Source organism: Benincasa hispida, chromosome 10 (assembly GCF_027475165.1).
Source record: "Benincasa hispida cultivar pf3 chromosome 10, pf3_genome.v1.1, whole genome shotgun sequence".
Lineage (NCBI taxonomy): Eukaryota > Viridiplantae > Streptophyta > Magnoliopsida > Cucurbitales > Cucurbitaceae > Benincasa > Benincasa hispida.
The window spans coordinates 52969253-52987277 of record NC_143487.1 but is presented as its reverse complement, the minus strand read 5'-3'; the positions used below and the strand labels follow the sequence as shown (position 1 = coordinate 52987277).

At 34.2% G+C, this 18025-nt stretch overlaps 1 protein-coding gene across 1 annotated transcript; it reads right to left on the bottom strand.

The window, feature by feature from the left end:
* Positions 1–1376: 1376 nt before the first annotated feature.
* LOC120089478 (transcription factor HHO6-like) lies at positions 1377–4070 on the bottom strand. The gene is made up of 5 exons (XM_039046963.2): positions 3503–4070; positions 3083–3309; positions 2611–3004; positions 2209–2285; positions 1377–1975 (listed from the first exon to the last, which is right to left on the bottom strand). The coding sequence occupies exons 1-5, from the start codon at positions 3714–3716 to the stop codon at positions 1712–1714; spliced, it is 1176 nt and encodes a 391-aa protein (XP_038902891.1). The 5' UTR covers positions 3717–4070; the 3' UTR covers positions 1377–1711.
* Between the last annotated feature and the right edge of the window lie 13955 nt (positions 4071–18025).

Here is an 18025-nt window from a genome sequence, read left to right as displayed (position 1 = left end):
TTTTTCTATTTTCTTTTTTGGCATTTATTTTCTTTTTCCTCATTGGTTGTCCTTAATTTGAATGGTATCAAATGCTTGTGAGTTGATTACATTCTATTCAAAGAGAAGACTACAAAAGTCAAGAATTTTTTAATTTTTTTCATAAGTTGATGCTTTGATCTTTAGAGAATCCAATGTGAAATTTAAGAACAACAATTTTAGTATTATTCTCATTTCTAGGTTTTGAAAAATGGTCGGGATTGTTTATCATATCTTTTTATTTTTATTTTTTTATTTATAAAGTTTGCATAAGGAATTCATGAGCGGGAATGAGCAATGACTTGAGTTTCGTCCTTGAGTTCGAGCATGGATAGCATTCCGGTCTTAAGCATAGTCGTCCTGTCCGACCATATGACTTGTTTAGTTAGTTGCATATTGGTCAACATGATTGTAGCAATACAAATATTCTAAGGAGACGAAGGAGCGAAGCTGCTTTACCGAGTTAACGAGACTCAATGTAATTGAGGTCCATTGATAGGGAGAGAAGCTTTGACAACTTGACCAATAGAGAGAGGGACGATGTAGAACTCGACCAATAGGGAAAGCAGAAGGACGAAATAATGATTTTGAAAACAGGGTAGGGATAGATTCTTTACAATGACAACCATAGACCAATTGAAAATGCTCACACTAGTTCGACCTATAGAAAAGATCATTAGAGAGGAGACACCTCATTTATGATTCCAGTCGAGAAGACTAGTAAAAGGAAGGATCAAGAATGCCATCTATTTCAGGAGCAAGATTAGTTCCCGATAAATAAGTTAGAATTGTCTCAACAAAAATGGATGGAATTGGACATAAAAAAGAGTTATTACACATACTTCTGATTATCTATCAGAATTTAATAAATAAATAATAAATGACACAAAATGAAAAATGAATCTGAAATGAAAGAACCTCACAAAAATTGTTTTTTCAGATTAAACCATTAATTTATAGAATAGTACTAGAATATTTATCAACTAGTAAAAGAATTTTGAAGCAAAAAAATAAATAAATAAATAGGTATTTGAACAAATATCAACCAAAATTTTGCTTTTCTTGTTTTCCTTTTATGGCATTCTGACAATTAATTAATCTTTTTTTAAAAAAATAAAAATATTCTTCCATATACAATCACAAACTTGTGAATGGTAATAGTCTTTCAACCCACAGAAAACATTATCTTTTACAAATCATTTCATTTCATCACAATTATTTTTAAAACAAAGACAACCAAAAAGCTAGTTTCAAATCAATTGTCTAAATATGGTAATCTCATTTTATATCTATGTGCTCTAGAAGGAATTGGTTGTTTATAATACAACCAATTGAACTTTGAACTCAAATCCAAGACCTGAAAGAAAATTTATCAGCCTCTATATATATAATCATCAGTTTTTTTTTTTTTTTTTTTTTTTTTTTTTTTTTTTTGATCAAATTGGTTTTCTTTCACATAAACATGGATTTCCTACAAACATTTGGTCCCATTTTAACAGTGATAAACAGTAGCACTCTAACTCAAAGGGGAAGGGACACTAATTCTGCAAAACTTCAGACCCCCTTGCTATCTCTCAAGATCCTTCACCTTTTTTTAAATATGTACTTTATATATATTTTTTACTTTTATCCTCAATTCTCTACCTCCCATGTATATCTTCTTATTTTCAAAATTCATGGTGGGAAAAACATCTTATGCATCTTCATTTCCTGGTTTTTGTATTCTGCTTTTCCAGCAATAGCTCTCCGATTTTACGTCATCATCGTCCTCCATGCTGTCGCCTCCTGTCCCTGCTAACTGAAGCGGACCTTGCGGTGAGCCAGATTGAGAACTACAAGCCTTTGATGAATCACCGTAGGGATCTTGAGGCACCAATAATCCCCCGAGAACCACTACCGATTGGTTTGCAGGGGCGGCTGAAGATGCTGGAAGTCTTCTTGCGTGCAGTCGGAATTTCTGGATTGAACAAAAAATGATATTAATTTCATCGTTGTAAGGAACACGAGACGTTATAAAAACAGAATGGTAAACAGTTCATCACATAATGGAAAAGGAGGCAGGCAAAAACTCTTGAATGCTGTGAAAAGCATTTCAAACCACCCCTCCCTTCCCTACTTGCTTTAACTTTTCAGCCATTTCTTTAAAGTACCATACATAAAAAGACATTAAAAGTAAGCTTTGGAGCTTGCCTGCAGATGGCTCTTCACTTCGTCGTTGGTGAGGCCATCTACCTGCATAAGTTCTCGAATCTGCTTTGGCGTGGCCACTGAAAAAGATAACAAAAGATTCGAATCAGAAAACCGAGAACTTCCATCACTTTCAGTCAGAAAATTGATATCAACAATCCACAATAGTTCTTGGCATCACATAGAGTAGTATTTTGCTTGACTATGGTGATTAAAATCTATAGTTCTACATGATATTCGAGCCAAAAATCATATAAATCTAAACAGCAGAACCTAACCTAATGTGCTACAGATTGTGAAAAACAACCTGAAATATGATGCTGACAATTACCTAACATATTGGACTCAAACACACAAAAGTTAACAGATATGTAATCTAGATTCAACATGAACTTCATTTCTTACCCTGTGAGCCCCCCAGTTGCTGCAAGGCACTAACAAAACGTCGATGCAACTCCTTCGACCAGCATCTCCTCTGCTTGCGAGAGCACTGCTGTTTCTGCTGCTGCATTCCACTTTGCAAATTCACTGAAGCAGTCAGAGTGGAAGATGAAACAGCTCTAGTCCCACTCGTTCTTGAACCAGTAGAAGCTGATTCCTCTATTGGATTTTTTATTCCTGGAGTGCAAAGAGAGAGCCCATGAATAGGGAATTCCTCCTTATTCTCCTTCCTCACAGCCATGGCTGAAGGGAACATGGGATAAGATGGCTTAAATGGCATATGGATCTTCTCTCCATTTTTATTTCTACAAGATTGCAATGGAACTTGTGTCACTACAGGGCCTCCTTTCTCATTTCTCTGTAAAAGAAAATTCAAACCTGATTATAAAACAGAACAAAATTCAACTGTTGTTATTATTTGGACAAATTCTTATACCTTAGTTTCAAATTTGGAATCTCGTTTTCGATCATAGGTGTAATTAGTATTAGAGTTCCAAAGCTGAACAGAGCTCATCCAATTCTTCTGATCCTTATAATCTTTTCGTTTCTTGAAATCATCTTCTTCTTCATCGTGTTCTTTTTTTAGAGGTATGAACTCTTCCAAAACTGGTTGGGTTTTAAGAACTGCACATTGCATTGACTCCTCCTTCACAGCTACAATGGCTGAAAACAAAAAAACATCAACAACCATAAGTCCAAAATGAGGGTAAAGATCCATTGAAACATTTGAAATTTCAAACGATGTTCAAGGAGATTCCCCAATTTCCAAATCTCAGTGGTTAGGTAATTTACCCCCTTCTTCCTGAAATTTTTATCATATTGAATTGAAACATACAATTTCAGAAGAAGAACTCACCATCTTTCAAGAGAATCATACAGAGAGGAAGCTCTCGTTTGAAGGCATCGATCTTCCTCATTTCATCCTCCAAACTTTTGATAAAATCGTTAAGCTTCGAGACCCTTTCGGACACATTTCCGATCATCGAAACCTCTTTGAAGAAATCGGTGATCGTTTTAGGCACAAAAGTGGGTCTAAAATCCAAACTGAGTTCAGAAGGAAGCGAACCCATTATTGATCTTCGTCTTCGGAAGAAAACCCAGATCTTCGTTTGGATTTTTGGATCAAAAGTTGGGAGGAAAAAACGAAGAAAATTAAGAAAAAGAACAGTGATGAGGGTGGGTGAAACATATAAATATATGTATAGATATATATAATTATATATATGAAGATGTTGATGTTGTTACGTATAAATACATGAGGGAAAGAGAGAAAAGGAAAAGGAGAAGAAAGAAGAAAAATGGTGTGATATGCGGAGATTCTGATCCAAGGTTGCGAGTGGAACAGAGAACATCGCCGATTTTTTACAAGGTTATAAAAGTCACTTTCGCGTCCTCGCGTATTTTCTTTTTTGAGTTCACTCAGTGAACTCGTACTGAACTCCAACTTTTTATTTTAAAGTTGGTTGTTGATTTTTTGTGCATTATTTTATTTTGATATTTAATATTTTAATGTTTTAATTTTATTTCTAAAATTTTTAAAAATATATTAATTATTTAATTTAGCTATAAAATAAAAGTGAGAATCATTTTTTTTTTAATTTACCGACTAAAATAATGAAATTGGATATTCAGTAACAAACAACAGTTGAGAACAAAAATAATATAACCTATGATTATTAAGTGTGAACAACTCCCCCTCAGGAAAAAAGGACAGTTTTTATGTGTCAATACTTTTACAATTGTACTTAAAAAAATACTTTCACAATCAAAGAATTATGATTCCTAACCTACTATTTTCATAAAATAAGGTTAGAATTGGTGAAAAGGAATGAAGATATAATCATAAGTGAAAATATCTCTAATCGTTTTGGACTAATTGTGCATAAAAGGTAAGATTTTACCCCTCGACCAGGCCTAGTATTACCTTTTAGCCTTCCACACATACTTAAACTTTCAAAATTTCTATTCTAATTATTTAAACTTTGCATAAAAATTAATTTTGATCAATCTCATTAGTTTTGTGGTTAATTTGGGATAACTTTTACTCTTCTTTTAAACTAATTTTATGTATATTCATCTAAAATATATTTATTTACTCGTAAATTATTGTAAAGAATAATGCTGGCTTATATTACTAAAATCTTTTTATTACATATATAATTTGATTAAAATATTGTGTACTTTTCATACAATCCCATACTGTCATATTAATAAAATGATCCTTTTACAGTATAAAAATAATTATAAAAATGATATAATAATTATAAATTAATAAAAGAACTTGTGTTGAGGTTAAATTGAGTATCAACTACCATAAAACTTTTTTAAAAACTTCAAAATATTCTTCAATCTTAAAAAGTTCAAAAAATACTTAAACTAAAAAAATAAAAAAATATATTCTATATTCATAAGATCTGGTCGTCACGTTCGCAACATGTGATGAAGGATGTTCAATACTTTAAGAAAAACAAAGAAAAAACTAAAAATTAAAAACATGAGTTTTATTACTTGACACTAAAACAAAAAAGAAAAAAAAAGAAATCAAGAATTAAAACAGATCGATTTTTTTCTTTGATATTTGACCTTAAAAAACAAGAAAACTCAAGAATTAAAAACATGGGTTTCGTTCTTTAATCTCGGAAGTAAAAGAATAATATTTATCTAAACAAGAAAAATCAAGAATTAAAAACATATGTTTTTTTCTTTAATTTTTTACCTTTAAAAAAAAAAGAAATCTCCAGAATTAAAAACATGGATTTTATTGTTTAATCTTCAAACTACAAAAGAACGATAATCATTACCGATTGATTCAAGGGTGATACTTTAAATCATAGATTGAACTAAGAGAAATAGAAAATGGAAGATTCTAATGGGAGTCGACCTCTTGGCCTCATCCTTCCAAGGGGATTGGCCTTTTGGCTTTAAGGGGTCGATCAAAAGCACACGAAAAAATGTTTTCTTAAGCTTAAAATTTCATTTGTTTTATTGATAATATATGTTAATAGATGCTTTCATATGTTGAATTTGTAGGAACAGACACTATGACCAAAATGTGCTAATAGCAGTGGAAAATGACGAAAACACTCTTAAGATGGTCAAAGTTTGACTTAGGGCTAGTCTATTTTCTTCCTTGCCTAGCTCGACGCTCTAAACCTGAGAGCTAAAAATTGGGTAGCGTCACAACGCTACACTTAGTTGACGCAAGGAGAAAGCAAACCAATGTCGTGACAATAATTACATTGTGCACAACGCTCTGATGGATTTCTTACTTATTTATTTGTTGTTTCATCATTTTATTGGGAAGGTCGATTGGAGTTATGTTTAGGGCTTTCCACAGAGGTCCAAAAACGGTTGTTTAAATAGGATTTTAAATCCGGAACACCGACTTTGATTAGAGATTGATTGAGGAAGAATGTTGATGAAGTGCCCATGACAAATCAAGATCGATGGCTAACCCTTTTATTTTTCTCTTATTGTTCCCTATTTAATCTATACAACATGTTCTTGATGTGTTTTCCGAACATGAGTGACTTATTTTATTTGTAGTTCTAGGGATTTGATGAATCAAGTTTTTTAATCATGCTCGAAGAGGGGATTTTAGACTTGAACCAACATGTTATGAGTAGCATTGGATTGTGCATGAGAATGATAGGATAACATTATAGCTCAATCACATAGCTGCATTTAAATTTATCGATTGCATGAAAATATGGTTGGTGGTAGTTGAGTGTGAAGGAGGTGTTGGGTGATAACAGGCAGAAATGCATGTTATCATAGTGCTAAGATCTTAAATAATGTTAGCTTGCGTTGATAAAATATATTAAATTGTGTCCATTAAGCATCAATTTCATAATATTGCGGTTGCATGCGTTCATCGCATTAGAACAGTTGATTTTTGTATTTTTGTGAAGAATATGCGTTAATGCAAGGCAAAAATTGCGATCATAGGAAATCATTGGTCGAGCGCAATTTCACTGCATGGCTCTACGATGATTGTGTTCACAAACATTCGCCCGAGAAGGATTGCCGCAACTTGGTCAGCACAACATGGTAGGCGCATCTGGGTGAAAAGCTAATTAATCGCGATGGAACAGAAAGCTGATGACAGTCGAATCCGAATTAAGTTGATAGCCGATAACGATCACAAGTACATTCAGCTTTTCAGTGACAAATATTCGACGCATCAGTCAGGAATTAAAGCCGTCCCATCTGTGCAATCATGAGAGAGAAGCCACCGTTAACCTTGGACGTTCTATAAATATCAGAGGCACCCTTTAGAAAAGGGGTTCACCATTCTTTAGTTCGAAGTTTCATACATCTTTGTTCATAGTTTTCTTTCGTTTTAAGGCGGACGTGAGAGAGAAGGTTGTGCCGATAGATTGTTCCGGTAAGCTTGGGAGAGCGCCAGAAGCTTCAAGGACAGAGAGAGGGCCGACGCCTGCGGAAGCGGGAACATCTTTAGAACCGAATAGAGATTACAGTTTAAAAGCCTCAGTCAGCAAGGAATTGCTACCAGGCTCTCTACCTTTAACTTCCATTGTTATTTTGTACTCTACTCATTTATCGAAATTGAATCTATTTTTGTATATCTGTTTACTCTCTATTATTTATGCATGAGTAGCTAAATTAGTTGAATGGGTTGAGAAGCATTTAGCTAGCACAACTAGGGAATCTTCATGCTATGCGATTATCTTGTATTATGTATGCTTCATTCGTCCGTTAGAGATACTCTGGAGGGTAGTCTAAGGACAGTATCTAGGCTTGGGAAGGTCAGATTAGAATCTAGGCTCGGGAGAGTCAGATTAGAACGCATAAACAAGAGATAGGAGCTTAGGAATGAGCACTATTTGTTATCAACGCATCACATGCATCCTAGAGATAGGATATGATTGTATGTGGTCACCTTGCTTTTATGCATTCTGCATCATCGCATAGGACAAGAGTAGAGACTTAGGGATAAGCTCTATGGACACTTTTGCATTCAACACATGCGTCCTAGACTTAGGAGCATCGCATTTGCATTGGAAAATGACTTGTTGTGCATTATGATAGCATGATCGCATAGACTGACGCATTCCCAAGTAATGCTAGCTAAAGATCTTCTCAACCCGTTCATCGCATACTCAATGCATCTATTACACAATTGACTTTTCTCAAATCCGTCGCATTTTATTTATTTTCTCATTAAAGCAATCAACAACAAAGCAACAAATTATTTATTTGGCCACCACAAAGTTTTTGTAAAAATTACCAACGCAACCTGTTTTCACAAGTCCCGGTGTTCGACCCTGGACTTACCAAGAAACTCAGTGGAATTTACACTTGGATTCCGTTGAGGAAATTTGAGTGCACAACGCAATTTCATCAATGCATACCATCCACATTTTCACTCCATAAAATTAAGCATCATTGGGGTTGATGCCCTAAATCTAGCAGGGTCCTATAGTTTGCAATTGTGTACAAATATTTTATTTATTTAATAAAATATGGGATGTTTTATTTGACATTTAATAGCATTAAACCCACAAACTAATAAACTAACGTCCAAGGTTATCATTTGTAGCTTAAACATGTATGTAGAGACATACGAGTGGATCATGTTTAAACGATAACCTAAATAGTTTGTAGTAGATGGATAAGGCTGGATACCTTATCCTAGTGACACTACGTATACGACTTGTTTTGTAGATGTTATAATTATTGTAAAGTGCTACAAATGATCTGATGTTGACCATTAATATGGAGACATGTGAGTAGGGATATTCTATACAAAGGAGTTTCTATAAGACCGGACTACGAAATGACTAGTCTCATTATATAACGCCATTCATAATAGAGACTTACATTTCACCAGGATGACTATAGGTGACATGGCCTAAATCTTGAGGGAGTTGTGAACTCCTGCCTATGAAGGTGATCTTTTGATTTGTATGGGTGAGAGTGGCTAGATCACTGACTCAACAAGCCTACCATATTGAGGATTTGTTTGATTGGGGAGCAGGGAACACAGATACACAAGATGGAATTCACTTCATCTTTGAGGTAGGGGAAAGTAGATAAATTACTCCCTTAAGGGCTGATTTCGGGGTTTAAACAATGTGGTGTCACACCTTCTTCTAACTCGAGAGGAGTCTGGTCATGGTTGGACTATGAAGTATTGTTCATTAAGAGATAATTAATACTTAAGGAGTTGAATGTAACTACAAGGGTAAAATGATAATTTTGGCCTAGCTGTACGTACTAGTAATATATCTGTAGTGCGAAGAGTGCAACTGTGGGCCTTTAGTGGACTGTCCGACAGCTAAAGAATGTTGAATAAATTGATTAAAGAGTTCAATTAATTATTCAAGTATCGTTGGAACTTCAAGCTACATGTCCAAGAGGTCCATCTATAGCTTAATCGGGTATTTATGAGAATTAATTTTGGATTAATTTGAATTGTTCAAATTAATTGGGGGAATTATTTATATGTGATATAATTATTTTAATTTAATTATATATGATATAATTCCTATAATGTAATTAATACATTATAATATGAAATTTATTTGAGAGGAAATAAATATTTGAATATGATTCAAATATTAATTATGTGAATTGGATTTATATAATTAAATTTAATTTAAATGGGATTTATATTAAATAGCATTGTTGAGAGAATTAAAACTATAAATTATATTGTATCTGATACAATTTTAAACCATAGGTTATATATATGATATAAAATATAGTTATATACATATATGTACACATATAATAAGTTGGTTTATACATACATACATACATACATATATATATATATATACACACATATATATAAATTAAAATTAAATTTATTTAATTTTTATTTTTGGAAATTAAGGGAGGGAAATATCTTCTTTCCCTATTCTCCCCCAACCCACGTTGGGTGGTTGGAAGATTTGGATCTTCTTCGTTTGACAGATTGAAAGAACACAACATAGAATAGTTCTGATTTTTCCCAGTTTTGCAATCTCTCATTTTCTCTCTTAATTTCTTAATTCCCCTATTCTTCCAAAAAACCAAGAGCCCACAAACTCCTTGAATTCTCATCCCAGAAAATACAGGAGGTTCTGAGTGGTGGTTTCAAAATTAGGGTTTCGAGTTCGCGGCTATTTTGCAGAGGAGAAATCTTACGAGAAGAAAAGTTCTTCAAGGGTTATTAATTCTTCTCCATCTTCTCTTTTCTCTATTGTTATAATCATATTGTAAATTTTATTTTGTTTCATAATAATTCTAAAAATTCTTGTTTCTATAAAAATTAAGATTTGGGTCTGATCTCTCAAGGATCTTCACTAATGGGGTTTTTGGCCCAAATTTTTCTAAATTTTCAGATTTAATTTTACAGTTTAATGGTGGGATTTTAGCATTTTGTATGTTCATATGATGAATGTTTAAGAATGTGATTGATTGTGATTATTGGATGTTTTTGGGATTGGACAGTTCAGATTTATTGTTTTTAATTTACAATTTAATTTGTATGGGCCTCTGTTTTGGGCATAATTGTTTGCAATCAAGTCTAAATTTGATGTCTATTGAGTCATTCATGGCTATTCTGGTCGATTTCTAGAGAAGATGGGGCCAAAATCAAAAGAGATTCAAAGAAAATTGCAACTGTACAGTGCATTCTGTACAGTAGCGTTGCAACGTTGTGCCTTAGCGTTGCAACACCGCGATTAGGTTAATGGATTGTTCTATTCGTAGCGTTGCAATGCTACGAAACGGAAAGAACTATCCAGTTCACGCTTGGTTCAGATCGTGGCTCAGCTGGTTCCTGTTCAGTTCGGTTGGTTCGAGTAGGTCTTAGCTAGTTCGGAGGCTGGACGGTCCGGTTTGTGCAGTTCAAGGCCCGATTGATCAATTAATTTCTAATAGATACTCTTTTTTATTAATTAAATTAATATAAGTGTTATATTAATTTAATTAATTGTTTAGGTATCCAATTCCGGTCCAACATTATTATATTAATTATGTATTTGATGTATGATTTTAATTTATATATATGTTATATTGTATGTCATATAGTATAAGTCCCACCATAGGTTATGCATTTAATTTCATGCATCATTTATATTATAAATGTTATAATATTTATAGTTGCGTGATTTAATTTTTATAGCATGCTCATGCATCATATAATATAAGTGTTATAATATATGTTTGCATGCATTAATAACATTGTCATGCATCATTTATATTATAAGTGTTATAATATATAGTTTTGTGTATGTATGGATGAGCGTTATTAATTATTTCGATACATTATTTTATAAGTGTTATATATAGTTAGTAATGAAATGAAATTGCATTAAGCATGAAACTACCTTAGGTAATTTATAATTATTATAATTTACTAAGTATGTCAATGAATGCAATTGTATGATTTTAATTTATTTCATTTATTTATAAAAGTTATAATTAAAAGAAATTAGAAATTAAAATCAATAATTAGAATTGCACGCAAAACTTAGGTTAAAATCATTTTTAAAAATAGTTTAAAATATGGTTCACATAGACCTAAGATCACTTTTCTAATAAGATTAGAAATTAAGTTTAATCTTTTAATCAGTTTAATAGGATTAAATTGGTTCTTAATTTAAAGATTAAATTTGTAACAAATGTATCTATAAGGGACCTTTTAACCAAAGTTAGTTCTGCCTAGGCTGAGGTGTTTAAGTTGACGGAAATGTAACACGCCTACCTAGGAACTTACCTAGAAACGTGAATTAGATAGATTTTTTACAAGTATGCAATGGTTGATTGATGTTTATTAAAGTGTTTAATAAACGTTAATCAAAGTTGTTAACCATCCAAAGTAAGTGATACTTTTGGGCAAATTAAACAAACACTTAGTTAAAAATCAGTAATTAGATTCTCCTAAGTTAAATAACCCTAAGTATAACACTCAGTGGGAGAAAAATATGATATATGATACTTCATTTTACCTTTTCACGTTTCTCCCTAAAAGTTCACACTATGAGATCTATACTCGACCTCAAGACACCTTTGCTTGTGTCCCCCTATAGATGGTGTTTGTATAGATCAATAACAAGGTGAATGGAAAGAGTGTTTATAGTAAGTGGGATTGGGACTTGTGTGAACATATCCCACGGTCTCTCTCAATAGGTAGTAAAGTTTCATGCTCGGCCTCGAGGCACTTTGCTTGTGTCCTCCTACGAATGGAATTTGCATGATTCTTTACCTCAAACTCCAGAAATGGATAGGATTACTTTATTTTTTGCCTCAATTGGTTATTTCCTACGGTTGGCTCATTGGGGCAAAATTCTAGAATCTAAAATGAGGGGTTACACTTACAAGAAATATTAAACGTGTTTAACAATTTCTAGACCAAACAACGGTGACTGATAGTTACAGTAACAAGGAGTTGTTCTGTGTATTTGTTGAGATAGTCTCGTTTCAGTGAAGGGGCTTTTGATCACCTTACGGTGGCTTTTGTTCTATATCACTAAAACATAATTGCAAAATAAAATGTCACTTTAGGTACATTAGATTATTTTGCTAAATTTGATTGGTTTTTATAAATGGGTTAATGCATAGATTACTAATATAAATAATTTGTATAATTTCAACAATTTATTAATTATGACTTCCACGACACTTAATTTGCTCACTGTCGTCAAACTTATGGGCCAAATTATACAACATAGGTTGACACACAATCAACACGATTTTAATCATCGATGACTTCCATTTAGTCCATATGGAGGATTGTCCTTCTATTCCTTCTCCAAATGCTGCTCGAAACGTTCGAGAAACATACAAGCACTGGACATGGGCAAAAGAGTAGGCCCAAGCATATATCTTGGCAAGCCTTTTAGAAGTCTTGGCCAAGAAGCATGAGCCCATGATCATTGCCTGTCAGATCATGGAGTCCAGCGGAAGATATTTGGACAATCGTCCACACAACATAGGCACGATGATCTTAAACACATCTTCAATGCCTGTATGCAAGAAGGAGCATCTGTTAGAGAAAACGTTCTCAACATGATGAAAGAAGAAGAAGAAAGGTGGAAAGGGAAAAGCTAACCCACCAGTTGTTGCCCAGAAGGGCAAGAAGCCCAAGGATGCAAAGGAAATCTATTTTCATTGCAACCACGAGGAACATTGGAAGAGGAATTGTCCCAAATACTTGGCAAAAAAGAAGAAGGCCAAGCAAGACAAATATGATTTACTTATATTGGAGGTCTGTTTAGTGGAGAATGATGATTTTTCCTGGATAGTTGATTCAGGTGCCGCTAACCATGTTTGTTCTTCATTTCAGGGAATTAGTTCCTAGTAGCAACTAGAAGTTATTGAGATGACAATGCATGTTAGAACTGGGTACGTCTTAGCTATGACAATGCGAGGGCTCATACTCTACTTATAGAAATCTTATATTTTATTAGATCATGTATATGTGGTTCCAGGTTTGAAAAGGTACTTGATTTCTGTTAAATGTCTTATTGAGCAACATTATTCTCTTAATTTTCAAGTAAATAAAGTGTTTATTTACAAGAATGGAGTATTGATTTGTTGTGCTAATCTTGAAGATAATTTGTATGCGCTAAGGCCGTTAGTAACTAAAGCCCTCATTAACCTAAAATGTTTAAAATTGCGATAACTCGAAAATAAAAACTTAAAATTTCTCCTAAAGAAAATGCCCATCTTTGGCACCTAATGTTAGGACACATCAATCTCAATAGGATTGAGAGATTATTTAAGAATGGACTTCTAAGCGATTTAAAATAAAATTCTTTACATGTGTGTGAGTCATGCCTTGAAGGCAAAATGATTAAAAGATCTTTTTACTGGAAAAGGTCATAGGGCTAAAAAACCTTTAGAGATGGTATATTTAGACTTCTGCGATATGATGAATGTTAAAGTAATAGGAGGGTTTGAATATTTCATCACGTTTATTGATGATTATTCTAGATATGGGTATGTTTATTTAATGCAAGAGAAGTTTGAAGCCTTTGAAAAGTTTAAAGAGTTAAAGGTTGAATTTGAAAATGCATTAAATAAAACGATTAAAACATTTTGATCTGATCGAGGTGGAAAGTTTTTGGATCTTACATTCTAGAATTATTTGATAGAGTATGGAATAGTATCCCAACTCTCAACACCTGATACATCTTAGCAGAACTATCTATCAGAAAAGAGAAATCGAACCCTATTGGACATGGTTCGGTCAATGATGAGTTATGCTTCTTTGCCAGTCTCACTTTGGAGTTATGTAGTACAGACTGCAACATATGTTTTGAACTATGTTCCATCCAAGCGTGTTAACAGAACACCTTTGGAATTATGGAATGGTCGTAAAGGTAGTTTATATCATTTCAGGATCTGAGGTTGCCCAACACATGTGCTTGAGGCAAATCCTAAGAAACTAGAACCTCATTCAAAATTTTGCCTATTTGTAGGTTATCCTAAAGGAATGAGAGGTGGTTACTTTTACGATCCTAAAGAAAATATAGTGTTTGTATTGATAAACGCTACATTTCTAGAAGATGACCACATTAGGGAGCATAAGCCCCGCAATAAGATTGTGTTGAATGAACTTCCCAAGGAAACTGTTGAACCTTCAACAAGGGTTGTTGAAGAACCCAACACCTCAATAAGAGTTGTTGAAGTTTGTTCATCTAGTAGGTCATGTTCACCTTAAGTGTTGAGGAAACCTCGACATAGTGGGTGGGTTGCGAACCTACCTATCTGTTATATGGGTTTAACAGAAATCCTAGATATGGTAGCTGACGGAGATGTTGAGGATCCATTGTCTTACAAGAAGGCAATGAAAGATGTTAACAAAGATGAGTGGATCAAAGTTATAGATCTTGATGGATTCTATGTATTTCAATTCAGTTTGGGATCTTGCAGATCAACCTGATGGGGTAAAACCTATAGGTTGCAAATGGATCTACAAGAGAAAACGAGGTGCTAATGGGAAAGTGTAAACCTTCAAGGCTAGACTTGTGGCAAAGGGTTATACCCAAGTTAAGGGAGTCGATTATAAGAGACTTTCTCACCTGTAACGTTAAAGTCTATCTGGATTCTTCTATCCATTGCCTCATATTATGACTATGAGATATGGAAAATGAGCGTCAAGACTGCCTTTCTGAATGACAATCATGAGGAAACCATTTATATGGAGCAACCTGAGGAATTCATAACCGAAGGTCAAGAGTAAAAGGTTTTCAGACTTAATCGGTCCATCTATGGATTGAAGAAAGCTTCTCGATCTTGGAATATAAGATTTGATATTGTGATAAAATCTTATGCCTTTGATCAAAATGTTGATGAGCCTTGTGTTTACAAGAGAATCATCAATAGTTCAGTAGCTTTTCTAATACTGTATGTAGACGATATCTTACTCAGTGAGAATGATGTAGGTCTATTGACTGAAATTAAGAATTGCCTAGCGACCCAATTTCAAATGAAAGATTTGGGATAGGCGCAGTTTGTTCTGGGCATTCAGATCTTTAGAGATTGAAAGAATAAAATATTAGCCCTGTCTCAGACATCGTATATTGACAAAATGCCTGTCAAGTTTTTGATGCAGAAGTTCAAGAGAGGTTTACTACCTTTCAGGCATGAAGTTATATTATCTAGGGAACAGTGTCCTAAGACACCTCAAGAAGTTGAGAAAATGAGACGGATCCCCTATGCATCGGCTGTTGGCAGTCTGATGTATGCAATATTATGTATTAGACCTGACATTTACTATGCAGTAGGGATAATCCGTAGATATCAGTCTAATCTAGAATTTGATCTCTGGACCGCTGTTAAGAACATCCTCAAGTATCTAGGAGAATGAGGAGAAGAAAATCAAACATAAGGATTTCCATGAGCAGCAGAAGGGATCATTCCAAATTCCATTCAGATTGAACATAAACAATTACTGTATAAGAACAAAAACTAACAGGTCATGCACAACAAGAAATTACAGCATGCTAAAGGATGATACAAGGGATAAAGGATGCATACCTTTGAAGAATCATTCTTCACGAATCCCTCAATCAATCTACAAGCGTCCAAAGATAGCAACACACGAACATAACGACCAAAACTACACAAAGACAATGAATACAACCTCCACGAACCCAATCGAGTCTCACTCGATTCATGAACAGAGTAAGGACACCATCACAATGGTTACTTTGTATTCTTGGTGTGAGAATCTAGGGGTTGTGAGCTCTGTATGATCTTGGCTTGAGGAAGAGACTGGAGAACTACGATCAAGAAAGTGGGAGATATGACACTGTCTATCGTATAGATAATATGCTCGATCGTTTAGTAAACGACAGCCTATCGTATAGACTTAGCCACTCGATCGTTTAACTACGATCAGTTGAATGACTATTGTATAGTTAAAACTGCACGATCGTTTAGTCTCTTAACAGCTATCACTTAGTAAAACTCTTTCACTTGATAGCTTATCTGTGAGTTCTTTTCGAATGAGGCAACTCTACTAAATTTAGAAAAATAATTTTTCTTTTATCTCACGGTTACCATAAAATCACTAATAACCTCCCACTCAATTGGTTATTAGAGAAAAATAAATTAATTATCAAATAATTAATATATTATAAATAAATATGATAACCAACTTACCACATTATATTTATAACCTATAGTTTTAATATTTCATCTCATGAAACTATAGTTTTTTTTCTTTCTATTTTATGGTACTTAATATAAATCATATCTACATTAATTCCTTCACTTGATGTATTTCATACATCACACCAATTATATTATATATATTAAATTTCCTCTTGTTAATTTGAACACTTCAAACTAACCCCAAGAACTGATTCTCAACTTGAATCTATTGAGCTACCAAGGGGACCTTATGGACCTGTAGCCTTAAGCTCCAACAGTACGTGAATGACTAACTAAACTCTTTAATCACAAGATCCACCATCCGTTAACTGCTGGGCACTCCACTAAAGACTGACAGCTGCACTCTTCTCACTACAGATATATTTTTGTATCCACATCAACCAATCAACAGTGCGATAACCCTTCACAAATCGTTCGTAAGTATAACTGGGCCAATTTACCGTTTTGCCCCTATAGTTACATCTAACTCCTTAAGTACTACTGATTTCTCTAATGAACAATAAGTCATAGTCCTACTATGACTAGGTCCTGTCTTCCAAAAAGAGGATGTGGCCACTACGTTCAAGACCCGAAATCAGCCTTTAAGGGAGCAATCTATTTATTTACCCCTACTTCGGGGAAGGAGTGAATTCCGTCTTGTGTAATTGAGTTCCCAGCTCCCCAATCAGACAAATCCCCAAAAAGGTAGACTTGTTGAGTTGGCAATCTGTCCACTCTCATCCATACTAATCAAAGGATCGCCCTCATAGGCAGGAGTTCCCAAAAAGGTCATGTCACCTATGGTCGTTTAAGTGAGATGTAAGTCTTAATTATCAATGACGTTATATAAAGAGACTAATTATCTCGTGGTCCGGTCTTATACAAACTCTTTATATATGATATCCCCACTCGCATGTCTCCACATGAATGGTTAAGATCAGACCATCTATAGCATTTCAGAACACTTGTAAACCTCTACAAAGCGGACCGTATCCGTAGTGTCATCAGGATAAGGTATCCCTCTTTTATCCTTATACTACAGACCTTTTAGGTTATTACTTAAAGCATGATCCACTTATATATCTTATATATATGCTTAAGTTTACATAAAATAACTATAGATCTTAGTTTATTGGATATGAGTAAATGAAAATAAAATAACTCTTATTTTATTAATAATAATGTCTACAAAGTTTACAAACTACGGACTCCGGGAGAATTAGGACACTAATCCCAACACGAGGGACTACATGCTCGTGTATAGTTATAAGGATTTAATCCTTACAGGATACCCAAATTCTGATTTCCAAACTGATAAGAATTCTAGGAAATCCACATCAGAATCAGTGTTCACTCTTAACGGAGGAGCAGTAGTTTGGAGGAGCACCAAGCAAGGGTGTATTGCTGACTCCACCATGGAAGTTGAGTACGTAGTAGCTTGTGAAGCTACTAAGGAAGCTGTGGCTTAGGAAACTCCTAACTGATCTGGAAGTGGTTTCAGACATGTCAAAATCTATCACGCTTTATTGTGAGAATAGTGGTGTTGTGGCTAATTCTCGAGAGCCTCGAAGTCACAAACGCGAAAAGAACGTAGAGCATAAGTATCATCTCATCCAAGAGATTGTGCATCGAGGAGACATGATGGTCACGCAGATGGCTTTGGATCACAACGTTGCTGATCCATTTACAAAGGCTCTTATGGCTAAGGTGTTTGAGGGTCAGTTGCAGAGTATGGGTCTATAGGACAGGCCACATTTAGTCT

What these genes read in the sequence shown, in the direction of transcription:
- LOC120089478 (XM_039046963.2), bottom strand. Translation starts at nt 3,716, where the DNA reads ATGGGTTCGCTTCCTTCTGAACTCAGTTTGGATTTTAGACCCACTTTT. An exon ending in TATGATTCTCTTGAAAGATG is followed by an intron (nt 3,310 to 3,502) that starts GTGAGTTCTTCT and finishes TTTTGTTTTCAG; the next exon opens with CCATTGTAGCTGTGAAGGAG. An exon ending in GCAACTGGGGGGCTCACAGG is followed by an intron (nt 2,286 to 2,610) that starts GTAAGAAATGAA and finishes TATCTTTTTCAG; the next exon opens with TGGCCACGCCAAAGCAGATT.